The sequence below is a fragment of the Corythoichthys intestinalis genome, chromosome 18 (assembly GCF_030265065.1).
Source record: "Corythoichthys intestinalis isolate RoL2023-P3 chromosome 18, ASM3026506v1, whole genome shotgun sequence".
In the NCBI taxonomy this organism is placed as follows: domain Eukaryota; kingdom Metazoa; phylum Chordata; class Actinopteri; order Syngnathiformes; family Syngnathidae; genus Corythoichthys; species Corythoichthys intestinalis.
This window is the reverse complement of record NC_080412.1, coordinates 23,113,879-23,139,882: the sequence shown is the minus strand read 5'-3', so window position 1 is coordinate 23,139,882 and position 26,004 is coordinate 23,113,879. Positions and strand designations below refer to the sequence as shown.

Here is a 26,004-nt window from a genome sequence, read left to right as displayed (position 1 = left end):
CTCGTTTGCCAATCTAGCGTGGAAGAAGCGGGCGAGCGAAGGGGGAGAGAGAGAGAGCAGGTGTTGCAGGAGTTGCGCAGAGAGCGCGGTGATAAACGGCTGTGTCCCCCACTGGTTTCATTTTTTTTGTTAATAAAGTATCCAGCAAAACTGTCCAACACGTCTAAGTGTTTTTATACACCTCGCCACCTTCCTGAAGGAAGCACCGGACGAACCGACGAGGAACGAGCCGCGTAAATCGCCGGCCCACTCCCGACCACGGTCCTGAGTTGAAACCACTGCAACTTACTATAACTGGAGATTGGTAACAATTTATACGAAAAGGATTGCCGTTTACGTTCTCTTCAAGACAACATGGCCGTGTCAATAAGCTGGCATGTTTCGATAACATGGTAAGAAAAATGTAAATAGACGAATAGTACAACAAAAGCATTTTCATTTTATGAGATGTGAAAAATATCATGAAAACAATTACTTACAACATAAAAGTTGATTATTATATCACAGTCGTTCGGATCAGGTAATATTGTGCTTGTCCATGCGGACACTGGAACATTAAACATGTTAAATCTTTCTGTCTCCATCCCTGTACCTCTGTATAATGCCCACCCATGATTTTACAAGTGCATTTTAGGAAAAAAGGGCGCGTTATATTTGGGGAATTACAGTTGTCATGTTCACATTTTAAGTAGCTATAACTCAAATTCTAAGGCAACTTCTTTTGAGAGTTTCTAACTCTTTTCATATATCACGTTAAAATAGCGGTACCTCTACATACGAAGTTAATTCATTGCAGTACCTTATTGTAAGTTGAAATGGTCGTATGACGAGCAGGATTTTCCCAAAAGGATACATGATAATTCCATTAATTCGTTCCGCAGCCCGAAAGCGTACACTAAATTTTTAATAATTACTGATGTTACTATTGCAAATATCAATTACAAAGAGCAAAACAAGTAAATTATAAATAAAAATCGTAATAATAATATAATAATAGCAATAATTATAATAATACTTGTAACAATGTAACAAACCGGGTTGTAATGTGGAAAACATGTTTGCATGGTGTACCTGAACGCATCGCGTGGCTGCCTTGACAGAGTGAGCGTTTTTACTTTCATTTTTACTTGCTGCGGGGGACACTAGGCGTGTTGTGTTGCACAAGTCAATGGAATAAAAGATTTAGTAACTAACTAATAATTACCACCTTAACTTATAAAGACTGCCGAACGGAGGACGACCGCCGAGATATACGTACCGTCTCAACTGTATTGTTGAGCCATATCACGGATGCGCACCCCACGCTCGTATTTTTCTATCGTATTCATCATATCCATCTTCATGTCAATGGTAAGCATCACCTTTTTCCTTTTTTTTCACCACCTGCACTAACATGGTTGGAACCCCTGTTGATTTCTCTCGCAAGAAAATCTGCCATACGTCCGTCTTGCGGGAAAACAAACTGCAGTACTGTCATAGATCGTCGTATTTTGAGGATGTCGTCGGATGTAGAAAAAAATGGCGATTCAAATTTTACGTCGGATGTCGAAAAGATCGTGTGTCGAAGTGATTGTATGTCCAGATAACACTGAATTATTGTTTTTTTACCGATAACCAAAATCCCAAATAATGTTCAACTCCAAAAATCCGATACTGATATCAAACAGATATCGACATATGTGGTCGTGGACTTAACAAATTATGGCTATTTGTATTGTGATGCCCCAATGGATGCTTCAATAATGATAAATGTAACATGTTCAAGGTTTTTCAAAGAAACATTCTTTGAAAAATATGAGAACAACTTCAACAGAAATAATGGAAAAAGTGCCTAGATTGCACCACTATATTTATTGTTGAAATCAAAATAGTGCAAACATCAGTTTTTGGGATCAAGTGCAGGTGCAAGGGCAAAGTGCAAATAAGACACTGCCATATCACATATGGCTCACACAGTGCTTCTGGCTCAAAATAACAACATAGGCACACAGCTTCAATACATTGAATGAGGTAAAATTGAGTAAGTACAATAATTTTATTGTACACTGAAATCAATCTGCCCTGCTCTTCTGATCCTTAATATGGAGCAGGTGTGGTGTTGTCCTCTTTAGGTCTGACATGAAATGCCTCCAAAACATTTTGTAACAAAAATACGAAAATAAAAACAAAGCACAGCAATTAACATAACTGCCTCATCCTACATAGGCCTCCTGTAACTTGGAACAAAATAAACAAAATGGGCACAAAACAGACTCTCTCAGTCAAGAGTTTGACTATTAATTAACATGACCCTTCTTTAAAGTAAATCTCAAATATTGCAGCTCAAAGGCTGATGCTAACTGGGCTATATGCCTAGTTCTTTTTCCCTTTGTCTTCATTTGTGAGCAAGGGCATAGGTTTGCATAGTGACAGGATAGACTAACACGAGCAACTTTTCATGATGCTAAAATTGTCCCCACCAACCTTTGAAGCACCCTTATTTGCATTATATAATGACTGCAGTTCGGTAATTTAGATTGTCTTCCCATATGTTGTAATGATAGAAATGAGCCTACCATTATTAAGTGAATTATTTTAATTATATTCAAACTTACATTCACCCCTTTTCACTTGCCGGCACCATTTTTTTCTCACTTGCACGTTTGATTGGCTGATGACTTGACCCACCCACGACACACACACACACGCTCACACTCACACAGCTCCGGTAGAAATACATGTCGACTGTAAATAATCTAAAAGAGGCCAATGTTGTGGAGGTAGCAAACACACCATAGAATTTTGCTAATAAAAGTCCGACCTGCATCAGAGTTAGCATACATTAAACTATGTGAACTCACTAACCTGTAAAACTTGAGTAGGAAGCTGCTTTGAAGTGTCCATCTGTTTGTGTTTTCTACTGTTAACGTGAATTAAACTGTGAGAAATGTAGTGAACTCTGCTGGAAACTGCAGAACCAGTAAAACGTGAACAAGAAGCTGCTTAGAGGGAGATGGGTGCTGCATAACTTCATATGTTGCTCACACAACACAACATATACTGTACATATTTACAATGCACATTTAAAAAAAACTTAATAACTCAATAAGCATAACTGCTGTGCTAAACTGTGACCAGCCTTTGTACAAAGGCAGAAAGCTTCTACATTTACTTTGAAGGCAACATGCATATAGTATTAGGCCAAAATTGATCATCTAAAACCCATGTTGATATCATCCGATATCATCTTGAAATGCTTTTACCAGCCGATAAAAACTCTAGTTTTAACTTTTTTTTCCTTTAAGATTGCTACCAAACGTGAAAATTCGAGTGAAACTGGTTGACTTGAATCATCACTTTGAGGGTTAACCCTTAAAGGCCTGCAACATGAAGAAGTTGTCAGATATCCCAAAATTTGAGAAATAAGGTCTTCATGGAAACATTTTTTCAAATTCGTAAAAAAATAAATAAATAAATAAATAAAAAATTCAAAATGAATATGTGTATTAAGCACTGTAATATCTATAATCCCTAGTTTTTTCTCATGGAACCTGCAGACGCATGTGTTGAATTGCATCTATCAACTTTTTTGAAAATAAAATAAATAAATAAATAAATAAAAAAGGGGAAAAAAATCTAAATTCTGATTTATAGTCTCAAAATCATGAAATTCTAAGTGTATCAAATGTGATAATATGGCGATAAAGGGCTAAATGGATGATTTAAATAAAAATGGAGTGTGTGTGTGTGTATGTGTGTGCTTTTTAAAGTAAAACATATCAACCAAGTTAATACCAAACACAGCATGTTTCAGACTGGCTTTGTGGACGAAGAAAAGCCTCAATTTGATTTGATGATAAATCCTTTAAAACTAGACAAGTCTAATTTAAATTTCGCATGTCATTAAGAACATTTCTAATGAATGTGGAACTAATTAAAGAGCTGTAGTATCTATTAATAGGGTGTTTCATTCTAATTACAGCAACTGTCAAGCCTAAATGACGAACAATGAATCTTATTCCAAAGTGATTCAGACACACACACAATGATGTGGAAACTGTAGGGCTTACCTTGTCATCCTGGTCAGTCTCCGTATCACACTGTAAGAGAAAAAAACACAAATCAGATGTCCGATGACACATCGACAATTGATACTTTTTGCGAGTCTAATTTTTTCAATGACAGCGTGAATGCCACAAGCGGATATGGTAAGTGTACAATAACATATTCCGAATGCGAACCTCAATAACAAATGTTATTCCATATTGCGTCTATTTGCTTGTGGCCGGGAATGAAGAAAGGGAAGACAACCTTGTCAAGAGAAAAAAAAGTGGTTAGATTTCATTTTTTTCCCCCCTCTTCAAATTTCAATTTCAAGGTCCACTTAATTCTTTATCAACTAATTAGTGTCATGCTGGGTGACTGGCAGCCTCGAAGTTGTGCATATGGCTGAGGTGCAGAGGAGCACTGAAGTCAGTAATGAAGAAGGCACTGGGGGGGAATATAGGCAGGGGTTGGCATCGTATATTTATGTGTGTGGGAGAGGGGAGGGTGAGCGACTGGGCGAGGGAGATGAGGATGAAAAAGATTGACAGCCCAGGGAACGAGCGACAGAAGGCACTTCTGTCTTGGCTCTCTTTCTCATTTTTTTTTTTTTTTTTTTGGCTTTAATCTATTTTTTTTTTTTTTTTTTTGCTGATCTGGACCCTCCAGAGCTCAAAGGTAGGAAGCTGGCCATGTGGATGGTATGTTTCTCAAGCAGGATGCTAAAAAGGGGCCATGCGAGCTCAGCAGGAGCATAGCATCCAATTTACAGGCCTGTCCCACATGGCCCCAGGGGCAGCCGGCGGCACGCTGCCATGATGGTCAGCTCCAGCTACTCATAAATTATGCAGAGGCAATAAACGCACTGGGCAAACACTTCTCAGACGTTCCCTTGCCCTTTATTTCTCTCTCACTTGCTCTCTTCCCACTTCCTACAGCATTCAGACAGCTATTCACAATACAGTGCGAAAGCCAAAATATTTCTCCGCGGGTTGCATATGCAGTATGAGACAAGGGAGACAAGATTATAATTATAAAGGAAGGATTTGGACAGTTGGCAATCAAATCTGCAATATGCTGAATAAAGATTAAAGAAAGAAAAACGGTAAAAAAAAAAAAAAAAAAAAATCAAAATTACGGTATAATACTGGTTGACAGAGTACCGTTAAAAAAACGGGGGGGGGGGGGGGGGGGGGGGGGGACCATGAGAAGCTTACTGTAAAGAACTACATTTTAACTGTTGATTACCAGCAAACTATATGTTATGTACAGTATGTGTAAGTGGTCGAATGGTGACATTCTGAATTCTGTCTCAGTGTCAATTATGGGTCGATTCATCTTTCAACGGATGAAACAAAGAAACATATTTTTTGCACAGACTTGGTTGTTTGTTTAGCATGACACCTGAAATTAGATTGATGTAACCACCTGTAATTTTCGCACTATGAGGCGCTCCTAAATATAAGCCACCATCCACCAAATTTGGCACAAAAACAGCATTTGTTCATAGATAGGCTGCAATGGACTATTAGCCGCAGCTGTCCTCACTGTATTATGGAATATTAACACCAAAAGATATTAACCGGTAACAATTTATTCGACAGCAGCATCAAAAAACTGTCATAGTACCAAATGAACCATCAGGAAGCTTTGAACCACTTGATTCCAAAGCTTCATTGCTTCAAGAAGCTTCATTTGTTCATCACTGCTCCCTTGAGGGAGACAGTCAACCTCTGCTACCACCTGCTGTCAACGCTGTTGTTGTCCAACATGCCTGAATGGAAGTAAAAGATCCAAGATGGAGTTAGTGACATAATTTGCCGGATGACACTTAACTCATTCACTCCCAGCCATTTTCACCAGAGCAATACCCTTCGCTCCTGGCCGTTTTTCTGGATTTTGACTGAAGTTGCAAGGCCCAAAGAAAATTCTGTTCTATTGCTATATAAACATGGAACCCACCAAAAGAAAAATTAGACTCTCTTCTTTCAGCAAAAAAAAAATCCCATTCTTTAGAAATGAGCATTAGAAAATAACTTAGTTTGAACAATTTTCCAAGTTCTGATGAAAAAACTGAGAAAGCATACATTTCAAACATAACTGACTTATACACAGCTATTTTTTGCTTTAGTTACATCCCAAACATCTGAATAATTTTTTTCTTTTAGAAAATAAGATAAACAACAAGACAAATAGAGCTTTTGATAGCAAAGTAATGATTTATTTACACATGACTGAAAGATGACACTGTTCTGGCTGCGACAGCCTGTTAAACTTTTCTCTCATCGCCGTCTGTCTTATAAAGATGAATTTTTTTAAGTCGCTGCGGGCTCTGCTCGCGAGCAGCACGGACTCAAAGCCATCGTCCACTGGACTAGTGGTCCCGGTCTTTCTGCTTGGTCGTCCAGCGCCTGGCATCCCGGGCATCCTACAGGTTGTTCTGCTCGGTCGTCCGCCGCCTGGCATCCATTCGGTCGGCTTCCGCCGGCGCCCGGCCGTGTGGCTTGGCCGTTCGTTGCCTTTGAATTGGGTTGCGGGTCTTACCAAATGCCCTACTGCCCTCCAGTGGCCAGTTTTATTGCTTTAAAATGGATTTTCAGCTTTGTGCTTTGGAGCTAAATTGAATCACGACCCAGAGATGTCTTTTTTGATGTAAAAAAAACAAAAAAACATAAAAGACATATATATACATACATATAAATACGTCTTTAGGACACTGAAACAATTAAAAACAGAACATATTCATACGTTTTTGGGAGCAAATTAGTTAATGACATAAGCATTCAGTAATGCTCATGATAGTTTTTTAACACCGGTGTCAAATAAAGTGTTACCATTTACCCAAATAAATCAACAAATAAGCCGCACTGGACTATAAGCCGGAGAATTCAAAATGAAGGAAAAAGTAGCTGCTTATAGTCCGAAAATTACTGTAGCTAGCTAGCTATATGGATGCTAGCACTCATCACACCTTCAGCTTTTCAGTATGTAGGGGAGCGTGCTATATCGTAGCCTCACTGGAATGGATCCAAACCTGCGTGGTGAACAGAACCAAATTTCAAGGATGATATCATTATACAATGAGGGTATATTTTTGGGAGGGGAAACAACCAATTAGATGACAATAATTTACTCAAGTGTCTTATGATACATAGTATTAACTAGAAGAACATCTAAGAGAGCAGACTCCTGCCTCAGCAGCCAAATTCAAACCATTGCCATATTTTGCAGAGTGGGCCCTCAAAATTTCTTTTATGACGTATGTGACCTTTGACCTCATTACCGAGATATTTATTCACCAACTTCCCTTTAATATTACAAACATATCCTAATCTTGAAGGGAAAAAACAGGCCTAATGGGTAATACAGTGGTCCCTTGTTTTTTGCTGTTAATGTTTAATGTTGTTTTTTGCCTCGATAAGTGAAAAATCGCGAAGTAGCGCACCCCCACAGCACGCACCCCCAAAATTATTCATTTATTTATTTATTTTTGTGTGTGTTCAATGTATTTATTCAGATTTAGCATTGGAAACAGATGCATATAAGACGTTTTTCATTTCTTTCGCCATAGTTTATATGTATATATATTTATATATATATTATTTTAATGTTTTTTAAAATAAATATAAATATATGTACATTATTTTAATGTTTTTTTAAGCACTTCAAATGTAATAATTATGATAAGTTTTAAACATGTTACTGTCCCACCGAATTATTTTTAAACACGAATAAAACAATAGTAGAAAAATGCTTGCCGTCTACTCAAATCCACTTGGAGCTGCTCACTTTCACAAAATGAGTTGCCACAGTAACTGTTTAACAAGTTAAACGATGAATGGCGCATGCGGCGCTTCAAAAGTTTGTGACTCTAGCAAGATCAAACACATTCATCTGTCAGTCATCCTTAACTTTAATAACCCCAGTGCACGTGCACTGCCTGCATGACGAAGAAAGAGCAGAGAGAGGGAGACTGCGCGATCGGCTGGGACAGCTCATCTGTATTTTCTTTTTTAATTAATTGAAAAAACATCTGTGATGGACTGAGGGCGCGAAGCTTGAGCGCGAAGTAGCAAGGGATCACTGTATTACGATGCAGTCGTGTTCAGGTTCGGATACTGCTCATACATGTCAGATATGAAAATGACTGAAACTTAGATCAGGGAGTTATCAGACATTTACAGAATTTCTTGCCCAAAAAAAAAAAAAGGCCGACTTTGGCACCCCGCCCAGGTCAAGCCTGTGAATGAAGACTCACCATTCTGATCACTTTAGATCTCACATGTCTCATGAACAGTCTCACCAATTTTGAGGAGACTCCAACTAACTACCACGGTGCCAATGTCTCAAATGTGCACCCTGCAAATTGACTAAAATTGCATACTTTATCACATTCAATCCAAAATACCCGATTTCCTCTTGGGTTTGGGATATGGGTCCATATACTTCTTGGTGCAGTTTTGCACAAGGTATCGACTCCCCAATTTCTATTGATCTACATTGAAAAAACCTAATAGGCGAGGCCTTTATGAAAATTCAACGGGGGATGTTGAGCCATCTTGTTATGGTTTTTCACAAAGTCGCAAAATCATTCAAAATCACGCCAAGCATCTGCAATTTTTGGTGAGTTTTCGAACATGTTAAGGCCTCTAAATTGTCCATTTTCACCCCTCCCCCCAAAAAGTTAAAAAATTACTTTGCATTACAATTGCACCACTTGGTGCTCAGCCTTATAATCTGTCAGACATACGAAATCATAGGTAGTAATACATGGGTGAAGTCTTGATTTTGGTGGAGACATTCTAAACACGAAGGTGTATAGGATGCATGCATGGAGTGTATCGTATTATACTCGAGAAATAATTTAAAAAAAAAAAAAAAATTTAATTATTTGACCTATTTGCACTTGCCGTTTTTGCGTTTCTATAAAAGTAGTTTAGTTTTTGAATAAAGAGTGACATCTGCTATGGATGTCTCTTGTGGCCTCCCACATCGAACTGATTAATAGAGCTGAAGACAAATCTGAGTATTAGCTGCCTCAACAACTTCAATCTATTGAGTTCTGTCAAAAAGTGACACCAAACCGAGTACTCATTAGCGACTCCTCTGACGGTACACGCATCACAATCAGGCATGCGACAGTTTCAAATAACAGGGTGAAATAAATAACATTTTATCTATCATGCTGTGAGTAACTTGTCTTTTTCAGTTCTCCATTTTCCCTTTCCCTCGTTTCCCCCCTCATGCTCGCGCAGCCGATTGCCTTGATTGCCAGAAGAGACGCCGGCTGGAATGACTTGCCCTTGCTTGTGAAGCAAATGGAACATCCTAATGGAACTCATCGTATTACCCGATGCAAAAGTGCCATAGCTCATTACTTTAAGATAAAAGGATATCATTCTAGACGGCAAGCAGAATTGACTTTCTGCGCCGCGACTTGATGATGATTTAATCAACTGCTCTCTTTCACTTCTCATCCTGCCGCCTGTCGCATTCGCAGGTACCGCTAAACGAAGCACTCACATTGCTAGTGGGGGGAGAGGAAAGAAAATAAATTGCTATCATTACATTCTTTTCCCGGGAATAGAGGTATGTAAATTTCTCAGAGCAACAAAATGGACTAAAATGGCAAACTTAATAAAAATGAAATACCTTTTACAATAACATTAATATAAAAGCTTAAAGTCAGGGATGACATTCAAGCAGAATGTAATCATCCTTACAGAGGCGAAGCTTTTGCATAAAAGCAAAATGGTGACAAATAATGACTGTATAGAGATTTTTCAAAAAAAATTCCAGGCAATCATAAAAGCCTAAACTATGACTCATATGTTATCATCAGTGCTGTTAATAACGGCGTTACAATATAACGGCGTTACTAACGGCGTTATTTTTTTCAGTAGTGAGTAATCTAATTAATTACTTTTCTCATTTTAGCAACGGCGTTACCGTTACTGAGGCGGGAAAGGCGTGCGTTACTATGCGTTACTAAGTTGGTTGGATAAAAAAAAGTCAGAGAGACGACTCACGGAGACGAGAGAGCACAGCAGGAGTGGGGAAGACGCCGTTGCAAACGTGATGCTAGGTGGCTCCAGTAATACCTGACTGTAGCCTGCAAACTACGCCCACATGATACGGTAGATATCACATATTGTAGAACTAGATGCAAATGATAGACACGGATGCATTGGCAACATGTTTTAAGGACAACATGCGTTAGTAAACAGCGGCCATCTTAAAGCAGTAGACCTCTCAGGAAGGCTCTGTTGTAGAGATCCTTCCTAGCAAACCTACTTTAAAAAAAAAAAAAAAAAATCTAAAATGGTCCTAATCTTGACTTAAATCTATCTTTAAATTATGAAACAGTTTTAAAACTTACACATGTTGGAAGTAGACAGAAGGGAACTAATGCAATAGCGGGAGCAATTTTAATAACTTTAACGGTTGATTCACAACTTTAAATGACTTCCACACATAGCAAAGGTTATCGCAATACCCTTGTGTCTAGTTAAGTGGAGGGTAGAGAATTGGGCTAGGGCCAATTGTCCCAAAAACCCTTTAAACTTCACATTGTGTGACCTTTTTTCTTTTTTTTTTTTTGAGAAAAAAACATGAAAATTATCACTAGTTACTTTGCCAAGTAACTAATTACTCTTAAATTCAGGTAACTGAGTTACTAACGCAATTACTTTTTGGGAGAAGTAATTTGTAACTGTAATTAATTACTTTTTTAAAGTAAAATTAACAACACTGGTTATCATACATATGTTATCACTGCAGAAATATTACATATTTTACTGTAGGGGAGTCATATGCCTACATTTATACAGTAAATACCTTCTCAAGCACTGAAATGTCAATGTCATTGCACTGCTAATGCCACAACATTGTCACACACAACTTACTAAGTAATACTGTATGTTATTCAGACATCTGTCTCAGTCTGGGTACTGCATAATCTGGGTACTGCAAATGCAATAATTGCTCGGTTATTTTTAATTTTAGCATTTTTTTCCACTGTTACATCAATATCTAAGCACAAAACTGAAATCAGAAATAATACATTTGCCAAATGGAGAAGGGCTGACACGAATTTGTTGTTACAAGGAAATACTACAAGGTATATACATACAAACAAAAATATTATGTCATTCTTTTTTATTGCTGCTATTGATCGCAATAAAACATTAGTACAACATGATTCCATTTCTTGTTTAATTTAAAACGATAGGCGCATGTGCAAAATAGGTCGATAAATCACTCAATTTAGAAATTTAGAAAAATATTAACGAAGGTAGAGCATACTGTACTAGAATGTGATATCACACACCAGAGCTTAAGGGAGCCTCGCCAAACTTTCACCCGACATTACGGATACCCGCGGCAGCCTCCAGATGGGCTTTCTCCCGCTGTCGTCGGTAATTCCAGTGCCAATAGCGTATCTTAAAGTTGCTACAGTACAGTTAAAAAGCTCGTAGTTGGAATCTCAGGATCAACCTGACGGTCCGCCGCGAGGCGAGCCTCTGTCTCCCATCCCCAGCCTCTCCGCCGCCCCCCGGTAGAACGCATGGAGTCAATATACAGTGGGGCAAATAAGTATTTAGTCAACCACCAATTGTGCAAGTTCTCCTACTTGAAAATATTAGAGAGTCCTGTAATTGTCAACATGGGTAAACCTCAACCATGAAAGACAAAATGTGGAAAAAAAACAGAAAATCATATTGTTTGATTTTTAAAGAATTTATTTCCAAATTAGAGTGGAAAATAAGTATTTGGTCACCTACAAACAAGCAAGATTTCTAATTTCAAGAGGTCTAACGTCTTCTAACGAGGTCTAACGAGGCGCCACTCATTACCTGGATTAATGGCACCTGTTTTAACTCATTATCGGTATAAAAGACACCTGTCCACAACTCAGTCAGTCACACTCCAAATTCCACTATGGCAAAGACCAAAGAGCTGTCGAAGGACACAAAAGACAAAAATGTAGACCTGCACCAGGCTGGGAATCTCCCTCAATCTGGGGCTCCATGCAAGATCTCACCCCGTGGGGTCAAAATGATAACAAGAATGGTGAGAAAAAAATCCCAGAACCACACGGGGGATCTCGTGAATGACCTACAGAGAGCTGGGACCACAGTAACAAAGGCTACTATCAGTAATACAATGCGCCGCCAGGGACTCAAATCCTGCACTGCCAGACGTGTCCCCCTGCTGAAGCCAGTAGACATCCACGCCCGTCTGCGGTTCGCTAGAGAGCATTTGGATGATCCAGAAGAGGACTGGGAGAATGTGTTATGGTCAGATGAAACCAAAGTAGAAATTTTTGGTAGAAACACAGGTTCTCGTGTTTGGAGGGGAAAGAATACTGAATTGCATCCGAAGAACACCATACCCACTGTGAAGCATGGGGGTGGAAACATCATGCTTTGAGGCTGTTTTTCTGCAAAGGGACCAGGACGACTGATCTGTGTCAAGGAAAGAATGAATGGGGCCATGTATCGAGAGATTTTGAGTGAAAATCTCCTTCCGGCATTAAGGGCATTGAAGATGCGACGTGGCTGGGTCTTTCAGCATGACAATGATCCCAAACACACAGTCAGGGCAACAAAGGAGTGGCTTCGTAAGAAGCATTTCAAGGTCCTGGAGTGGCCTAGCCAGTCTCCAGATCTCAACCCCATAGAAAATCTGGGGAGGGAGTTGAAAGTCCGTGTTGCCCAACGACAGCCCAAAAACATCACTGCTCTAGAGGAGATCTGCATGGTGGAATGGGCCAAAATACCAGCAACAGTGTGTGAAAAGCTTGTGAAGAGTTACAGAAAACGTTCGGCCTCCGTTATTGCCAACAAAGGGTACATAACAAAGTATTGAGATGAACTTTTGGTATTGACCAAATACTTATTTTCCACCATGATTTGCAAATAAATTCTTTGAAAATCAAACAATGTGATTCTCTGTTTTTTTTTTTTTCCCACATCCTGTCTCTCATGGTTGAGGTTTACCCATGTTGACATTTACAGGCCTCTGTAATATTTTCAAGTGGGAGAACTTGCACATTTAGTGGTTGACTAAATACTTATTTGCCCCACTGTATGTCCAATGTACAGCAAGTGCTGTTGTGAAGCACATCAACTTCTCTTCACTTGCCGAACAGCGTTTTCCACCTGTAAACAAATGAACAAAAAACTTGTAACACTTGCATTTATGTGTTGACATAATTGTGCCATCCTGCACCTACTGATTAGCAACAGTCTAGAAGCAGATAGCATGTGTTGCAGCCAATGTAGTTGTGGTATATAATATTAAAGATCATCATAATTACAATCATCATCGTAATAACAATCTCAAAGGCAACAAGTTGCTTCATGCGCAAGATTTTAGCTTTAGTATTTTTGGAGCATCGGACACATGAACATGCATGGATAGGAAGAACATACCTTCCATTACACATAGGCAACATGGCTACAAAACACCCGGTCTTTGAGGGCACCAGCTTGGCTCCACATCTGCCTTCATCAACATGTTGTCCTCCTCCTGTCGTGATGATGGCAGATGGATGCGGTACTTCCAAATTGTCTTTATGAAGGGATTTTGATGAGCATTGTTACTCCAGCTCCACTGTTGTTTTGGATGGAGAAATTGTAAAACAGAAGGTGCAAGCAGAAATGCGTACGTAAAGCGGAAGTACCTAGGAGTAGATTTCAGTAGATTTTACTGTCATTTTTATTGCGTAAAGGAGTACTTCTGTTCAAAGGTAAATGTATAGAAAACATCACAGAATTGTGTGGCATGGAATTGGAAAAAAATAACAAAATGACTCAGGACTCATCACAGTATGTTTTTTTTTAAGCATGAGAGCTCCAAAGTATGTGTCAAAATTATGTTAACTTTGAGCTCATGCACAAAGCTGTAGAACTTATGTGAAATGTAAAAAAAAAAAAAAAAAGTTAGATATCTAAAAGGAAAACACTGGGAGGTCATGTCAACTAAATAGAGACCTTCCAGAGGTTTTACATTTCTGACAAAATGAATATTGTCTAATGCAATGACTAAAAGCACAACAGTGGTGCCATTGAGATCACACTGACAGCCAGAGGTTGGTAAGTGGTTCTAACTCAAAGCAAAAGTCATGTACAATAAAGAAACCATGAATCCAGGGAGGGGGGAGCTGACAAAAGAAAGTGATCTCTACTCAAGCACATTATTTTCAGATGGCAGTATTATATTATATAACAAGAACCTTGTGTTTAGTTTAAGTAACTCAAGAATGTCAAACATTAACTTCATCTCTAAGAGCTGTTGATCTTGGCCTGTATCCGGACCACTTCTGATTACCCTGCTGCTCTCACTGGGGTCTTGCTTTTGGCTTCATGCACCGATAAATTTCTCTGCTCTGTTTGAGCATAAGGCCTTTATTTAAATCGGTCTGACTCAGAGTGAATTATTCTTGTCCTAAATCCAACCCATATGTGAAAAATAATTCTTGAAAAGCAGAGTAACATTAGAAGCCATAGAGTAAACGCTAAAAGTTGCAGCTTAACTCTCACCCGCAGCTGCGAGTCTGCTGGATTCAACACTGAAAGAAATTTCTGAACTGCAGTCTTAACCACATCACAAATATAAAAGAGGCAAATGAGGCCAGAATTACCATCTTAACCACTGAGGAATCCTTTGGTTGGAAATTACGAACATATGATGTTTAAAAGACAAATGTATTCAAAAACAGTGAAACATAACTGAAAGGATTGATTAACAGTCCAAGGGTGGCCTGAAAATGCAATATATCATTGATATCGTGTTGCATGCATGACTGCAGGATAATCATTTTGGATTTTCTTGCCGGATAATCTAAACATGCACATTGTACAATATTTTAAAAATCTGGGGTACCGCACATTATAAGATTCTATCCAGATTGAGTCAGGCCCAAACATAATAAAAAGTGGCAATTCTTTTCACTTGTTTTCTTCAATGTGCGGCAACTCAATAAAACAAGAACACAGTTGTCGCTGTCCACAATTTATGCTATTTTGCCAGTCGCCCGACTATCCTTTCTCCCTTTTCCGTTTTCGTCAGACTCCTCGCACCCATCCAGAAATGCGTACACCCATATTGACAAACATTACAATTCTGATGTTTTTTGTTGTGTGATGTTGGGTGTCTGAAAAACAGAATGAGATTGACATAGTCCACATTTACACGACAACAATCCTATGCAATACATTGATCCCTCGTTTTTCGCGGTTAATGTTGACCAGAACCCGCCAAGATAAGTGAAAACCGCGAAGTAGCGAAAAAAAATGTTTTTTTTTTTGTTTTGTTTTCAATGTATTTATTCAGATTTAGCATTGGAAAGAGATACATAAAATACATGTTTTTTCACCTTTTTTTTTTTTTAACCAAAGTATATTAAAAAAAAAAAAATAAAAAAAAATTATATATATATATATATTTTGCTAAATGGCTTTTAAGCACTTCAAATGTAATCATTATGATAAGTTTTAAACATGTTACTGTCCCATCGAATTATTTTTAAACAAGAATAAAGTACAAAAATGCTTGGCTTTATCAAATACTTCATTGAGTGAGTCCACTCCAGTCTGCTCAAGCTGCTCACTAAGACACAATGAGTTGCCACAGCAACTGTTTAACAAGTTAAACGATGATTAACACATTCGGTGCTTTGAAGTTCCAGTCTGGCAAGCTCAAACCTTAACTGTCTGTCAATCACCGTTCACTTTAATAAGCAACTCCAGTGCAGTGGCTGACCAACGAAGAGGGAGGGGGGAAGGGAGCGAGGGAGGAAGAGTGAGACTATGTGATCGGCTCGGAGCAGCTCATCTGTATTTATTTATTTTTTATTGGAAAAGAATACCTGCGATGGACTGGGGCCACGAAGTTTGAAGCGCGAAGTAGCGAGGGATCCCTGTAACGCAAAAGTGGTGTATTACCGTTATTTTAATTCCGCGTTTACATGACCATTATGTGTGGGGAAAATTGCTTGCCGATATTGTATGCATTCCCAAAGTGTAGGTGGTAGCACAATAAAAACTGGATTCCTGCGTGTAACCCTTCCCTTCTGCTGTTTCCTCTTTCATCCTGGTCAAAAAACAACGTGGCGAAGGGCATCAGGCAGAGTAATTTTGTGTGGACTGACAAGGAGGTAGAGGTGTTGCTTAACGTAACTATAAGGTTGCTACTTGAAGACATGTTTCATACACTGTCAGACTTTCCACGTGCACTGACAAGCATATTGGAATATTATCGCCACCTATTGTTCCGGAGTATCGAGGTCAGTTGTCACCCGAAACTCACTTTTGTGTTCTCAACTGCTTGGACATTGAGGACAAGGGGAGGGTTTTCAAGAGTTCCACTCTGAAAGGCACTTAGAAATTTTTGTGTTTTCAGCCCCCCAAAACGCTGTCACTGTGTAAACGATAGGGCTCTCCGGAAAAGGTTTTGCGTTTCACCCCCATTCCCGTGGTTGTGTAAACAGTCCATCAGTATGTTAAAGAAAACGACATTCTGGAAACTTCCCTTTGGCTGTAATCTAGCAGTAATATTTAAAAACAAGAAAATATGAAGCCCGTTTGCCCCCCCCCCCAAAAAAAAAACAACATAAATAAGCCACTTCCTTATAAAAGCCGCAGGGTAAAAACGGGGAGAAAAAAGCAGCAGCTTATAGTCCGAAAAATACAGTATATATGTTTATAAGGAGTGTAACAATATTTGTATATGACCCGGACCTTCATGGGCATCACAATTCGGTGCACGCAGTTAGACTGCGAATACGTTTGAGTTAAAAACAAAGTTTTTAAAAAGCCATGTAGGAGTTAGTCCTCCTCCAATTCAGGAGGCAATAGTGGTAATGTGCCTAAACCAACAAGCGACATTACAAGAAAAGGAAGACAAACCAAAACAGAAGAAAGAAAAAGTTACTACCATTGATCACTACTAGGAAAGTTATGGCGGATGTACAGAGTGGGAACAATCAAATGCAGTATTGGATAACACTTTAAGTGTATTTATTTAATGTTTTCAAATCAGCAAATGTTTATTTTGCATAAGGCCTACGCTCATGTAATTGAAACACTGTGTTTATTTTTTACACTATTTCAAGGGATGCTTTTTCAGTTTTGGAACGATTTGCACTTTTTATTTTATTTTAGCCAATATAAAAATACATCTTATGTGGGAGTTGTTCACTGGTAAAAGTTTACAATTAACTGTGTGTAATTCCATATTGAAAATGGTAGCACCCTATTTTTAGAAAACAAGTTGCCAAGGTTGCCAGCTGGCTAGTGCTACCTGACTGTGACTGTTACCTCAGTCGATCCCTACAAAAAAGGGGTATGTTGTCTATTTTTGCACATAAAATGTGAATAAAAACTTTCACAAGTTTGATTTTCTTTCTATTTACTTTGAACTTTGAGAAGAGCTGCTTTTTAGTTTTAGACAATAGAACAAACTTTCAAATGCTGTGATTAAAAACAACAACAACAAAAAACAACACATTTTTTGTTCTTCCTGCCCGCCCGAACCATGACTTGTTTGTGCCATTACACCGCTATACATATATTCAGTATATAAAATCTTTTATGCTGACATGTGCAATAGTTGCACTTTGTGATCCCTATGAGTGAGGTGAGCTTTCTGGCCACACACCAACATGACCATATAATTAATTATGCCTGATAGCGGGTATATTAAAGCATCCCTTTGCTCACATGATGGGGTCTGTTTATCTAGCTGAACCAGGCTCTCCTGAAGGATGGCTGAAGGGGTTAAAAAAGAGAGAGGAAGCCAACGTTGGTTGCATGCCTGGAAGCTGAAGTAACAGCAAGTGGGATGGCAGCCAGTGCCAATTTGATGAGGTGTTGTCAAGGGCTCCTCACTCCCTCCTTCTAACAGCTCCTTCCAGATATAGCTGCGCATCCTGATGGTTTTCGGATACAAACAGTCACATGGCAAAATGGTTTTCTCCCCCTCCTGCTGCATTCTGTTCCATCTGCTGCTGGGGCCTGGTTGCCGTCGACCGCCTGCCTGTCACAGCGTGTGTGGAAATTAGCTGGGGAGGAGGTGCTCGCTTGTGCTAATTACATTTTAATCATTGGAAATGTGTTGGCAAATCAAGCCTTGATTGCCATCTTGGAGCCCAGAGCGCCTCTCTGCCGTAACGGCATGATATGGCAGCATGCCTGTCCTACTGCTGGGCAGGGGCAATGGTACATGATTCATGAGGATGAGAGAAAGGTGAAAATAAAAAATGCCTCTTTTTTTTCTTTCCAACTTTGGACACAGATATGAATACGGACATATTCAAACCATGTCTGCATATACTACCTGGATTTATCATCAAGGCACTTCTAGGCATTGATGATTATGTTTCAGGCAGATGGACAATGCATACATTTAGGATCCCACCATAGATCTACCATCCATTAGCCATTAACACATTGCCACTTTGCTCAATGCCTTTCTACTGTTCAGCATTTAGTTTACTCATAGACATAGACGCCACCTCGAAGTCGATCTCGGCCACCCGGGAGCCAAGCTCCGCCTCCTTAGTCAAATAAACAAATTATTCAATTCAAACTGGCAGTAGCGGCCATACACTGTACGTATATAAAGGTAGCACCGCGGACTAAATATCATTTTTGCACGCTCAGTCTGCATGTATCATGTTTAAGTGCTGGCATGCTCAACAAATCAGAACGCAACATCACACTCAACTAGCCCCGCTTTCGTTCTGCTGGAGTCAAAAATGGCAAATAAACCAAAGGAAGGGAATAACGCAAAATTTTCATCGATTAAGAAGTGATGTAATATTTAACAATTCATCAGGCCGATAAGAAAATCTAAAATTTAAAATGGCTAGCTGCTTATATTATATGACTTGTGTAATGGAAAGACGGTAATGGTTATTCCAGCTATCCCTAGCTTAAAAGTAGAAGCTGTGGCTCACTAGATTGTTATGTATTCTTGTGAAAGAATATTTTATTCATGCTTATAAAACACATAACTGCTGTGATACTATATTCATTTGTGAGACTGTATCCATCCAGGTTCGCGTGCTGTACATACAGTATATTCCTTTGACTGCCTTATCTGATTTAACTCCCTCTTGTCCAAGGACGGGCTCTTGTCGTAGGACAGGCTCTGGATGTTTTTCTGTGGAAGACCACCAGAGTTGGGCAATAATAACCTTCACTTTTGTTTCCGTAAAAGGTATCGTTTCATAATGAGCAACGCCCTTTCTTAAGTATAAAGAGGCTTGAAGCAGGCAATTTTTGGCCGAGCCTGATTCTTTTCTCTTATTTGAGCAATTGATTGCTACTTGTCCTGGGGTTCAAAATTGAACTTCCCTGACAAACCTTTTTTTTCTGCTGGGCAAAATAAATAAATAAATAATAAATAAATATCTTCACAAAATCTAAAACTTCACAAATGTTTACTATACTCAAATACCAGAACAAAGCACAATATTTTGGTTGGGGATATTTCATTCTTTTATAGGTTATTTTTAATGTTAATGTAACATTGTTTTTAATGAGAAAGAGCACTTGTTTGCCTTTTTGAAGTTACGTTTTGTTTCAGCTATTTTCAAAGAGCCAAAAATAGTAGCAAAGATGGCGTGTTAATCCTGATGATTTCAAATTTAGTTAATTTTTGCCGACTTTAGACTTATTAATTTGGGCCCATAGTTTAGCTTGTATGTGTGGACAATTTGTGTTGAAACTTATATTTTTGGAGAACAAATTTTATTTAATTTGCCTATTTTTTTTCATTAAATGTATATAGTTCATACATAACTGGTGTGTTTATTAAGCCATTTGATAAAAGGTTTATGAGTGGTGAATTTCAATTTTAAACTGCAATAGTGAGAAAACTTAAAGGAATTAAGTGAACACTGATAATAGCAATTATTTTCCAAATTCACAGTGAATTAAGATAGTTGAATTGTGATTCTTTTACAAAGGGAAAGAACTCAGGTTAGCCACCTCTAACAATAGTTTACCACACTAGAGAGGCGCTACACAATCATCTCCCAGTAGTGGCAATAGCAACTAAATTCAGTGTATTTATTGATTTAGAGACGCAAACGCGTTCTTTAGCAGCATGCCCAAGTCTGAAGGGGTTAAATAATAGCTTAAAAAGCCTTATTTATGGTCATGTCTACACCTAGCAGGCTTTTCTAAAACTGAGGACCCTGCCCTAATACGTCAGGAAAAAATAATTACGTTTGCACCCGCTCGTTGTAAATAAAAAAAAAGCTTCCACAGCAGACCGCATTCATTCATTTTTAAGTACATACATAACAATCTGCGAAATAATTGTCCATCAAACCCCCCTACTTTCCGTGTGTTCTTTAATATGAAACACTGCAAGAGTTTGTAAATAAATGGAAGCAAAAAAGCACATGTCTAGTTTACTTCAAATGTAAACATTGGTCTCATTTGTGATGTAGGGACAAAGTTTGTCGCGGTCAGTGACGTTTCCACAGTTAGATCTTCGGTTATCAGTGTACACATGATGGCGTCACAAACATAGAATTGGCAAATCTTCTTTTTGGACAGTGTTTTTAAGAACCTTCGTTTAAATGTGCGTGTGCGTGTGGATGATAACCAAAACCGTAGAAAAGGTTCTTCTTTTTGCCAAAAACCCTGCTACGTGTAGACATGGCCTAAGTGTTAAAATCTGATCATTTTGTTGTTAAAGATGGAAGCGCATGAAGAAAGCAGAGGGCAAAAAAGAAGTCTTGTTTCATTCACCTGTGTGTTTATATCGGTTTGATTTTCACTATAGTCTTTGTCCAAGTCGTTGTGTGACACTGTGTTAGTTAGCCATGTTTGACACAAATTGCAATGTGTGTTATTCCTGTATCTCCAGCCTGTATTTCCTTTTCGAGAATACATGTACGTAACTTTCCCTACTTTGCCACAACACTAAATCTTACGGCTGCCCGAAATCCTTGGACTCACTGTCATAAACTGCGCTTGTGCAGTGGGACCTGGGTTCCTCCTGGTCCACGACAATGCCCAACTTCATGTGGCTGTAGAATGCAACAGTTCCTGAGGGAAGAAGGAATTGATGACATTGACTGGCTCCCACGTTCGCTTGACCTACAGTATATCCAATAGAGCATCTCTGGGACAGCCATGTTGCTCCTCAGACTGTCCAGGAGCTCAGTGATGCCCTGGTCCAGATCTGGGAGGAGATTCCCTAGGACACCCTCTGTTTTCTGATTAGCAGCATGCCCAGGCGTTGTAGGGAGGTCATCCAGGCACTTGGAGGCCACACACACTACTGTTCCTCATTTTGACTTGTTTACATGAAAGTTGAATCAGCCTGTTGTTTGTTTTTCCCCTTTCATTTTGAGTATAACTACAAATCCAGACCTTCATGGCTTGATACATTTGATTTTCATTGATAATTTTTGAGTGATTTTGTTGTCAGCACATTCAACTATGGAACGAACAGAGTATTTAATAAAAATGTATCATTTATATCTACAATGTGTTACGTTAGTGTTCCCTTAATTTTTTTTTAGCAGTGGTATATACTGTATGTATATAAACAGCAAAAATTATTCTGAACATTATTTCCTGTTAATTTACTGCTATATATTTGACAGGAAGTGCTTTTATTTTGAATTATGACAGAGTAAGTTGTTTTTGTGTTCCTGGAAAAAGAGAGAGAGAAAAGAAGAAAAAACAAGCGAAGTCTAATGAGACATGTTTTGACCTTAATGTCTCTGTTGTATGTTGCACTGCAGCATTTCAACTAGTAAATGTTCAAGTTGAAAAACGAGCATCTAGGTCATCATTAAGAGGCTTCCACTACCTGTCAAATCCCACTTTGACCACTGCCCATGGAGTTTCGAAGAAACCACAACGAAAAGATGAATACTTGAGGTACAAATATTAGCATTAGAGCTGAAACGAATACTCGAGCAACTCGAGTTTAAAAACTGATCCGAGTAATTTTATTCACCTCGAGGAATCGTTTAATTTTGCCAGCTGTAAGCATCATGTTTTTCCCGGACTGCTTTTAATGCGGGACAATCCGCTGATGTCACGTGCGTGGAGGAAGAAGCTATAAGAAAAAATACCTTACCGCAGCCAACAGCAAACTACAAACTACGCCGACGTTGCTAAAAACTACGCCCGCATGATGCTAGTGTGGTAGCAGGTAGTGTCCGATGCGTCTCATAGATATCGCATGCATTTAGAACTAGATGCGCCGTGACAGACTCGGCCGCGTCTGGGCGGCGTTAGTAAAAAGCTGCCATCTTTAAGCAGTAGACTTCTCAGCGCTAATAAATATAACGTCACTGTCACTCGCTCACGTAACGTTAGCCCTTTGGAGGGCTAGGTTTGTATTGATTATGACCACTGTCGATGCGTGGCTAACGTGTCTTACATACAGGCTTTATTTAATCTATAAAAACACAGCGCTGTAGAGTGATGAGGGTGTAAAATTAAAACATAATAAAGCTAACTGTCAGTTTTAGCTCAGTAGTCATTGCTGAATAAAACACCAAGTAGCATTGGTCCCTAATGTGCTCCAATACAGCAGGTATCATAGATTTATTTTGAACACTGCAAAAACTCAAAATCCTATCAGTACTTACAGTTTAGACTAACTTAAAACTTAACTAGAACTTAAAAATAGCTTGACACAAATGGAGATTCAATTGAAACACGTGGGGAAAAAACACCTAGCTTTTAAGTGATGTGTGTTATCAAGCGTAATTACATTTTTAGGTAAGAAATATGTTTTTTTTTTTTTTTTTATAAGATCTAGAAGTTTTTTGAGTGAAAGCAGTGATTTTTTTTTTCTAGTCACATCTGAGATGCAATTGTTGGCTGTTTTCAACAATGTACATCAAAAATAAAGACATTTCTTGACTGAAAATGGTTCCATATTGGATGAAATGTCTTTTTTTCTCATGTATATCTATAATTGCTCATTACCTTAAAAAAAAAAAAAAAAATGCTTTAGCCGATTACTCGATTAATCGATAAAATTTTCAGTCGATTACTCGATTACTAAAATATTCGATAGCTGCAGCCCTAATTAGCATACTGTAGTTGTTATTGAACCCGACTTGTGGTTTCCAAGTTACTTCACCAATATTTTAGGGAAGAGTACCCATACTATCCAAACATGTTCTACCACTTACCTGGTTTAGATAGGTTATCTAAAGATTATGGTATTTTTTGTTCCATTCATGTTATACAAGCTTGACTTTTACCTGTTTAAGGTAAATTCAAGTCATAATGATTTTGTTTTTAATATGACAAGACTGGTCTCACTTCAAAACTTGAAGTCTAACATTGTAACATTATTAAAGTTAAAAAAACAAAAAACAAAAAAAAACACTTAATTGAATATAAACTGCATTAAACTTGACTTTATTCCTATTGATGCCTGAACTGTTCTTTTCCAGAAACACGGTAAGCAGATGAAATTTTTATTAAGCAATTTACATGAAAGACATTTTTGTAAATACATGTAAAAGTTCAGATAGTTGCGCGAAATGCAACATGACATTTGTGACTGGGTCAAATCATTAAAATAAGATTGGCTCCACTGTGATGACATTGAACATGTAATTTCAACAACATCTGCTTAATGTCAAACTGTTTTATAAAAGTATTGGACACAGAAAAGCTGGACCCAAATCAAAAGGAAAAGAAAACAGCGTGTGTGTCTATGTAGTCACATCAGGCAAAGAAATCCTCTCGGCAGCCAAAAACGTTTCGTCAGGGAGGACCAGACTTTTGTCTGGACTAATATAATCGGGTCTGATCAAGATGTTCAGCACCCGCCAAAAGCAGCAGGCCAACATCTGAATGCAATTTCCTCTTAGATGTAAAGCCTTATCCATAAGATTTTCTATTTGACTGCAAACTTGAAATTCCAGTCACTGATGAATTTGAGCTAAGGGAGGGATGACGTGTGAGAAGGGCAGAAAAATGAAGCCTGCCATAAAATAATCTGAACTTTATAGCCTGTGACCTCTGGTTTAAATACCCTGGAGTGCATTTTTAATATATTATATTCTGCTTTCCACTCACTGACCAACCATGTTTTAAATCTGGATTTTATTAATGCCGTACAGCTATATCAGAACTGGGTGGATATAAACAGTTTAAACACGCCAAAATACTTTTTGGAATAAGTGGCACATTGTCTTCATAGTGTTGCATGGTATATATTTTTAGTTTAAAATGCCTTGAAAAATGTTCTATAATCTATATCCTTTTCTGACTGATTCCTTGAAAAATGACAGCCTTCACTGTGAAAGACACTGAAAAAAACCCCCCTAAGAACTATGGCTTGTGTTGTAACGTGACTGAAAAACTGTCTGGGGAACAAGCTAACCAAAATTTTCGGACTATAAGGCGCAAATGACTATAAGCCGCCACCCACCAAATTTGACAAGAAAACAACATTTGTTCATAGATAAGCTGCACTCGAGTATAAGCCGCAGCTGTCCTCACTGTATTATGGAATATTTACACCAAAACATTTTAACCAGTAACACTTTATTTGACAGAGGCATCATAAGACTGCCATATGACCAAATGAACCATCATGAAGCTTTGAACCAATTTTCTGCAAAGCTTCATTTGGCCATCACGGCTCCCTCCCTCGACCTCTGCTGCCACCTGCTGTCAACAGTGTTGTCGTCCAACATGCCTCTTAGCATGCAGTGCTGCAGATTCTTGTTCTTTGCTAATTATTTCTTTAGTTACTGTTCTGGTTGCATGCGGTGCTGCAGATTCTTGTTCTTTGCTAATTATTTCTTTAGTTACTGTTCTGGTTGTTTCATTAATAGCTAGGTATAGTATTTGGTAACACTTTATTTGACAGTGGTGCCATAAGACTGTCATAAGACCATCATAGTTATGACACTGCCATGAGCATCAATGAATGCTTACGACAAATGTCATTTTGTGGCATCTGGCAAATCATCTCACTTTGGAATGGATGTAAAAGATCTGAGCTGGACATAAATGAAGTTAGTGACATAATTTGCCGATGACACTTATGACATCTGTCATAATCATTCATTAATGCCCGTGATAGTGTCATGTCATAATTTTCTTATAGCAGTCTTATGACGCCACAGTCAAAGTGTTACTTATTAACCCAAATAAATCAACAAATAAGCCGCACTGGACTATGAACCGCAGGAGTCAAAATTAGGGAAAAAAGTAGCGGGTTATAGACCCAAAATAACAGCGGAACTTGAACTTGAGGTTAATCGGAGGAACTTTTAAATTATGGAACAAGTGCAGCCTAAATGTGATGGATTTAGTTTTAAATGTCCCAATAATGGTGGAAAACATTTTAAAATACAGTGATACCTCTAGATACAAATTTAATCCGTTGCAGGACCTGGTTTGTAGGTCAAAATGGTTGTATGACAGGCGTGATTTTCCCATTAGAATACATTATAACGAGATTAATTCGTTCCACAGCCCAAAAAAACTATGCTAAATCCTTCATAAATTCTGCAGGTACAATTCAAATAACAATTACACATAGCAAAACATATAAATTATGAATACAAATCGGAATAATATAATAATAATAATGTAACGAATCAGGTTCTAATGTGGCGGTTGTCTTTTGCATGCTGTTCCTGAACACACCGTGTGACTGACGAGGTAGTGAAAGAGTGGGAAGCTTTTATTTTCTTTTTTTCATGTTCTGTTGTTGGCGTCGGCTAGGGTGGACAGTAGCTGAGTTGTGTTGCACAAGTAAAGAAATAAATGATTAAAAACCTGACAAAGCTGGCAACTTCCTTGTCGATGTTGCAATAATAATAATCGGAGGAGACGTCGGGTGAAGGTAGAAGAGGACGATTGTCGAGATCGTATATTAAAGGCGTATTGTCAAGCTAGTTCATTGACGCGGACATTTCACTCATATTTTTCTATCATTTTTGTCTTAGTTTCAATTGTA

At 38.4% G+C, this 26,004-nt stretch overlaps 1 protein-coding gene across 7 annotated transcripts in view; it reads right to left on the bottom strand.

The window, feature by feature from the left end:
* auts2a (activator of transcription and developmental regulator AUTS2 a) overlaps positions 1-26,004 on the bottom strand; it is a 718,963-nt gene that overhangs the window by 278,398 nt on the left and 414,561 nt on the right. For all 7 annotated transcript variants that reach the window (XM_057820249.1, XM_057820252.1, XM_057820251.1 and 4 more), the window contains exon 5: positions 4,050-4,079. In XM_057820249.1, coding sequence (XP_057676232.1) covers positions 4,050-4,079 — 30 coding nt within the window. The remainder of the gene's footprint in view (positions 1-4,049; positions 4,080-26,004) is intronic.